This window comes from Phoenix dactylifera, chromosome 2, assembly GCF_051530095.1.
Source record: "Phoenix dactylifera cultivar Ajwa chromosome 2, Ajwa_hap1_PhDact_Kaust_v1.1, whole genome shotgun sequence".
NCBI lineage: Eukaryota > Viridiplantae > Streptophyta > Magnoliopsida > Arecales > Arecaceae > Phoenix > Phoenix dactylifera.
This window is the reverse complement of record NC_143191.1, coordinates 2,780,755-2,787,356: the sequence shown is the minus strand read 5'-3', so window position 1 is coordinate 2,787,356 and position 6,602 is coordinate 2,780,755. Positions and strand designations below refer to the sequence as shown.

The window sequence follows — 6,602 nt, the reverse complement described above, 5'->3', positions numbered from 1 at the left end:
GGAAAAAAGGCAAGGGAGTAAAGTGATTTGGAGATGGTGTTAGGGCATTAAGCTATTGTTCATCATAGCCACGATATTCTACCTTCTCATCATTTGCTTAGTTTAGTTTGGTTGAGAGAAGAGATGTGTAGGGATGGAGAGCTTGATACTTCATTGCTTGCTGTTACTACTGTCACGCCCCCGCCTTTGCGAGGCACGTGAGGCACCTAGTGCCCATGTGGGAGCCACATGAGGGGGGAACATGGGGCTCCCCTGCCAGATATTGTCCGGTTCTGGAGCTTTACGCAAGCGTCCTTCACCCCTCTCCGGTTTTGTTTTCCACCCAAAACGCGTTTGCAGGATTAGGAGACACCCGCCTCATATGCCCAAGCTCTGGAACGAGTCTTTCCGATGTGGGACTATTGGGCCTCACACCATTCCCACCATCGGACAAGAGCCGTCCTCGGCTCTGATACCAAATGTCACGCTCCCGCCTTTGCGAGGCACGTGAGGCACCTAGTGCCCACGTAGGGGCCACATGAGGGGGAAACACGGAGCTCCCCTGCTAGATATTGTCCGGTTCTGGGGCTTCACGCAAGTGTCCTTCACCTCTCTCCGGTTTTGTTTTCCACCCAAAACGCGTTTGCAGGATTAGGAGACACCCGCCTCATATGCCCAGGCTCTGGAACGAGTCTTTCCGATGTGGGACTATTGGGCCTCACAACTACCATCCATTTTTTCTCAATTGCCGCCTCTCTTCTCTTTTAGCTGTAGCGTTGATCTATTTACTGAGTGGACCGGATTCAAAAATAAAGTTTTTGACTCATATAACCTCGTCCAAGCAATGTAACGATTAGATTAGGCTAATATACTGTAACTAAACCCTTTTAAAATTTTAAAAGTTATTCAACCTATTTAAAATCTACTTAATTTGTTATCATAGACCTGATACGATCTTGTTTGTTTATTAAATAGGCTACATAATTGGGTAAGATTACTCGATCAATAAAGAGGCTGTAATCTATTCTGAATTTCTGACCAATTGATAAACGGATCATATTCAGGTTGATATGTTTGCTCTAAAACTATGTCTTCAACCGAGCAGGTTGATATTCGACCAACACTAATCTATTGCCACCGTCAATTAAAAGCCACAATTCCAAATTGCAAACTCTTGGTCAAACCCACATGCAGAAGGCATGCTCATACTCTGTGTTTTTTCCCATTTCAACTTCTCCAATATCTCATAATTGGTTCTCTAAGCAAACAAAGGTTACAAACTAAGAGGAAGTGTATAAAGTGACAAATCTAATTGGCATCACGTTTAAAGTGGGTAAGAAAATAAGGATTTACATGGATAATAGTTTTGATTTCTTGCTAAGGTGAGAGAAGTATATGCCATTTGCTCTGCTAATTAGTTCTCAATTTTATGATAATTATAGTGAATAAATAAGGAAGATAATAAAAAAAGTGATTGGGCCAAACCGACTATTTTAGACTCCGCGAAACTCTGAAAATCCTAACCCATAAAACCATCTCCCGGTCCAATCCGTTATATCAATCTTATTCCTTCTTGCCCTATCGTAAAGAAACAGGTTCTTCGCTCGCGCCACCGCCGCCGCCGCCGCTCCTCCCTCTCCGCCACCCCAATGACCCGGTAATCTCTCTCTCTCTCTCTCTCTCTCTCTCTTTCACACACTCCCTTTCTATCGATCTGCATCCATGGCGTAATCCTTGGCATTGGTAGGCGATTGAGAGCATTCAAGCGATGGATGAGGTCCCAGGGAATCGACTGGAGCGACGCCTTGGAGCTCGCCGACTCCGCCGTCGAGGGCGTCTCGGTTCGGGCCCTCTGCGGCCTGAGGGAGGGGGACCTCGTGTCCACCATACCCAAGCTTGCTTGCCTCACCATCCGTACCTCCAGGTCGCGCGACATGATCGAGGGCGCCGGCCTCGTGGGCTTCCTCGGACTCACCGTGGCACTCATGTACGAGAGGAGCCTGGGGCCCGAGTCGCCGTGGGACGGATACCTCCAGCTGCTGCCGGAGAGGGAGTGCGTGCCTCTCGTCTGGAGCTTGGAGGAGGTCGATTCCCTTCTCGTCGGGACGGAGCTCCACAAGGTAAAAATGGTGTCTTTGAGACCCCGGTCCGAATTCTGGTGCTGTAATGGCAGAAAGTTCATCTGGATTGATATAAAGATGGGATTTTCAAGAGTATTGCCGGTCAGAAAGTAGACTTTTAGTCTAAGCTTGACAAGGTTTAAATGGTGCTTGTTTGAACAAGTTAAGTTCTTTTTTAAGTAGAACGAGGGAGTTTTGATGTTGCCATGGAAATAAGATCGTCCGAGTTATCAGGGAAAGATGGGACATTTTTTCAATTATTTTGCCAGTTAAAAGGTAAAGTTCTGTATTGCTAACTTCTTATCTAAGCTAGATAGGCCTTCTCTCTGGGATGATGTATGGAGCGCCACAAGGTTGCAGTTGTGCTTAATTGAACAAGTTAAGTTATTTTTTAGCACCATGGGGCATTTTTCATGCTGACATGGTAATTGGATCATCTGGGTTTAGAGAAAATGGTTGCCTTTTGGTTCACATCAGTCAGGTGGTAGGGTTTAATGTAGACTTAACCTCAAAGGAGCCAGTGGTGCAGATTTCTTAAATATTTGATTGCACTATTTTCTCATTGGAAGTTTCTTTATGTTTCTAACGGTTAATTATACAGTACTGGAGGATTGGTTCTATTATTGCAGAATATATTTTACATATATATGAGCAAAATTTTGCTATAAGATGAATTAGTATAATTTTCTATCAGAACCCAACAGTCCCTGATTTTAAACATGTTTCGTAGCTGCATTACATGTATCTAAGTTTGAAGTTTTAATTGCAGACCTTGCTCTTGAAGTGGAGAAATCGTTCGCGCACATTTAAGTTTAGCTCAGCAGTTTGTCTCAAAGAACAAACATAATTTTATATTTAAGAAAAAAGAATTGAATAGCTATGTGGTATTCACCTGAAGGGTCTGACTTTGATTTTATCTGTTATACCTTTTGCACTATTGGTTTCTTTTTATAAGAGTTAGACCAATGTAGCATAACAAAGTTATAATGCATTTTTTTTTATCTACCGTAATTTCAGTCCAATGATTTGGACTGTTAAAAAATCTCAAATTGCATTTGGATTCTTCTCAGATAATTTTGTAATGTTTCTTTTATCGTTTATTTCAGAATGTAACTATTTAATTATTTGAGGCATTTTCTTAATCAATTTCAGATCACATTATTTCATTGTGTCCAATTTTTCATATGTCCTGATATTTAAGAGCCTATATGAAGGCCTTGAATTCTCATCTTTTATTTTCTCTTTGTCCTGGTGAATATCTAGACAGATAGTAAAGCAAGACAAGTGTTTTTTATATGAGGACTGGAAAGAATCTATTGAGCCCCTTATTCTATCGGGACCTTTAAAGCTTGACCTGGATAGTTTTGGTGTTGAGCAATATTTTTCTGCAAAGAGTCTTGTCTCATCAAGATCCTTTGAGATAGATGGTTATCATGGCTTTGGAATGGTGCCTTTAGCTGATCTGTAAGTAATCGTCGTTGTTGGATTTTTTTTTATGATATGTGAACTTTATTTTTCTTGTAAGCTTGTACATGTAATATATTCTTCATGAGAATTTTATTTTTCTTTCGTATTGTAGGTGTATAATTAATTTATTATATGTTTCAGCTTCAATCACAAGACTGGAGCTGAGAATGTTCACTTTACATGCATATCGGCTCCCTCTGGCTCAGATGATGAAAGCAATGGGGGAACTTGTGATGCATCTGCTGATGATAAGTCATCGGATGTGGATTTAAGTACTAGATCTTCAGGTTACCATATGAACTCTATCCCATCCCAAGGAATTGAGCTTTTAACTTGGAAAAAAACTTAACTTTCTTGCTTTCTCTTGATCAGGGGAGGATCCTACAGTCCTAGAAATTATTATTGTGAGAGATGTTGAGGCAGGGTCAGAGGCTAGTATTCAGTTCCAACTGATTTTTCTTTCATACATAAATTATAAAATGATTATATGCTTTACTCAGTACTTGCATAATATGAGGACCTGTTCTTCCTTGAAGCTTGATAAGATAATTAGGCTGGTTAGGGTGACTTAGGATTGCCTGGTTTTCCCTAGCTTCAACTACATTGACCAAGTTGGTTGGAGCATTTGTTTTGGAGGACTTCGAAAGTGGGGATCATATTTGTTTGTAACTTAGTATGTGAAATAAGTTTGCTCATTTGCTCAATGAAAACGATTATGCTCTGCTTAATTGTTCTTAAAAAAAAAACACAAGAGAAAAAAGAGGAAAGTATGTGAAATAAGGTTGTAATTATATAACGCCCTTAGCACTTAGCTAAGACAAACTCAAATCATCCATACTTACCTTGGTATTGCTGATTTGTGAATGAACATTTATCTTTCACATGAAAATAAAATTGTGAACAGCTGATGTGAGGGAACTGATAGGGTGTCCCGGCTGCATTGGGCATGGAATGGTGCATATGACTTACTACTTGAACAATCTTTGCATTCAAATAATTGGATAATCTACAATATTAGGACAGGTTATTATGCACATATTATCTCCATTCTTATTCTTTGAGATAAGTTATCTCCATATCTATACCAAGAAAAGCGAAATTTCACTTTTTGTGGTTCCATTGCATAATGATTTACACCTTAGATCGAGTTTAAGCAACAATATATAGGTTCATGATGAAGTTCACCAGCCATGTGTTTTCAAAATCCTTGCAGACATTTAGCAATGAAAGTCTTCTATCAGGCGTAGAAGGAAATTATCATACAATATGATACCGAGACTTTTACCATCAACTGGGCATGAATGTCACTGTCCAATGTCTGAGAAAGCTGTGTTAAATGCATATATGGAACAATTTTTGTGATTAAGTTTGTACTTATATATGTACAAGAATTGGGAGTTGTTGCCATTAAGCTTTCCAAATTTGCTGGTTGCTTTCAATGCCTTGGTATTTTAGTTTGGTTGGTATAGTCAGTTCATGCTAGCTTTCAAGCCTGACTAGTATCAGTTCAAGTTACTTGCATAGTCTAATATGTTGCTATTGCACGTATCCTTGTTATATGTTCCATGTCTTTACAGCAAAATCCCTCCTATCATCTTGAATCAAAAATTGTTGTAGCCTCAGAAAAAAATCATGCAACTTTTTTTTTCCGTCTCTCTGCCTCATCCTTCAAGTGTCTGGTTGATAGGTTAAACATCAGATTTGCATTTCATATTTTCTCATTTTCTATTTTGCTTTCTTTGGAGCCACTGTTCATTTTACCTAAAATGTAATCATTTTCTTCCAGGTTTTCAATACTTATGGCTCTATGGGTAATGCTGCACTTCTTCACAGATATGGTTTTACAGAACCTGACAATCCATACGACATCGTTAACATTGATCTAGGCTTGGTCATTAAATGGTGTGCCGCCTGCTTCTCCAATCGCTATGCTAGATCAAGGCTATCTTTGTGGAGGCAACTAAAGTATTCAGGTTGCACCAGCCAGAACTCTGAATACTTTGAAATTTCATTTAATGGGGAACCGCAGCTAGAGCTTCTAGTTCTTCTCTACATCATTTTCTTAGCAGAGGATGCTTATGAGAAACTGAGATATTTAATAGATTCTTTTGAGGGTGCTGATGAATCTTCAAACATCACTAATTTGATTAAGATCACGAAAAGCAAATGCAGTAAAACACCTGGGAACAATCTGTGTCATGAAGCACCAGAGGATGTTAAGGAGTTAATGCTGACAGAGAATGTTTGCTCTGCACTTGTCTCGCTAGCTGATTTGAGAGAGAGCCTCTACGGTTCAAATTCCTTGGAGGATGATAAAAACAGGTTGAGGAGTTGCTGTCATACAAAGGAGAGGAAGTTGTATCACTCGCTGGTGTTGCGGGTGAGCGAGAGGACAATACTTGTAAGGTTAAGAGCATATGCTTCCAGATATTCTAAAAGGAAGAAAAGAAAATTGAAAGAGCCAAAAAGCTAGGTAATATAGGAAAAAAAGCTCAAGCCGTTCTCTGATGTCTTGATCATTCTTTTGGACGATGATGTTTATTTGGCCTCCTGCAAGGCTGAAGAAGACATGCACATAGCTGTTTGTCGACTTCATGCTTTGGCAAGCAGGTGTGCTCTTCAGTTTTTATTCTTTTTATGTGGAAGAGGTAGCAAATCTGCAACTCAGAAAAAAATTTTATTGGAGCTACTTGCCTTGATATTATTATAATTTTTTCAGTGGATGATTACATGGTATGCTCTCAAGGAAAAGGACATGTTGCTGTCCTGGACATAGGAAGTTGAAACTAATTATGGCTAGTTAATGGTGAAAGTCATATAGCATCTTAAAAGGATATATTGCACAGCTCATGGGAGAAGCTTTGAAGAACTTTATTTCTAAAATTCCTTATCAAGAGAATATCAGCTGCTCTAATTTCATTTCCTGAGAATATCAAAAATTTTGGGATGCCAAATCATGCACGGTGCTGGAAATTGAAGCAGGAGCAGCCAATGGAGAAGTTCTGGAGAACTTCAATACAAGCTGCTTTGATTTCC

The 6,602-nt window shown here is 39.7% G+C and overlaps 1 protein-coding gene across 1 annotated transcript; it reads left to right on the top strand.

The window, feature by feature from the left end:
- Positions 1 to 1,506: 1,506 nt before the first annotated feature.
- LOC103716607 (SET domain-containing protein) lies at positions 1,507 to 6,284 on the top strand. The gene is made up of 6 exons (XM_088714981.2): positions 1,507 to 1,636; positions 1,727 to 2,099; positions 3,367 to 3,563; positions 3,708 to 3,853; positions 3,939 to 3,997; positions 5,353 to 6,284. The coding sequence occupies exons 1-6, from the start codon at positions 1,629 to 1,631 to the stop codon at positions 6,037 to 6,039; spliced, it is 1,470 nt and encodes a 489-aa protein (XP_088571107.2). The 5' UTR covers positions 1,507 to 1,628; the 3' UTR covers positions 6,040 to 6,284.
- The last annotated feature ends 318 nt before the right edge of the window (positions 6,285 to 6,602 follow it).

Bases quoted from the DNA above. Each gene is read 5' to 3' on its own strand.
- LOC103716607 (XM_088714981.2), top strand. The intron at 2,100-3,366 runs GTAAAAATGGTG...ATATCTAGACAG, and splicing joins TCGGGACGGAGCTCCACAAG to ATAGTAAAGCAAGACAAGTG. The intron at 3,854-3,938 runs GTTACCATATGA...TCTCTTGATCAG, and splicing joins TTTAAGTACTAGATCTTCAG to GGGAGGATCCTACAGTCCTA.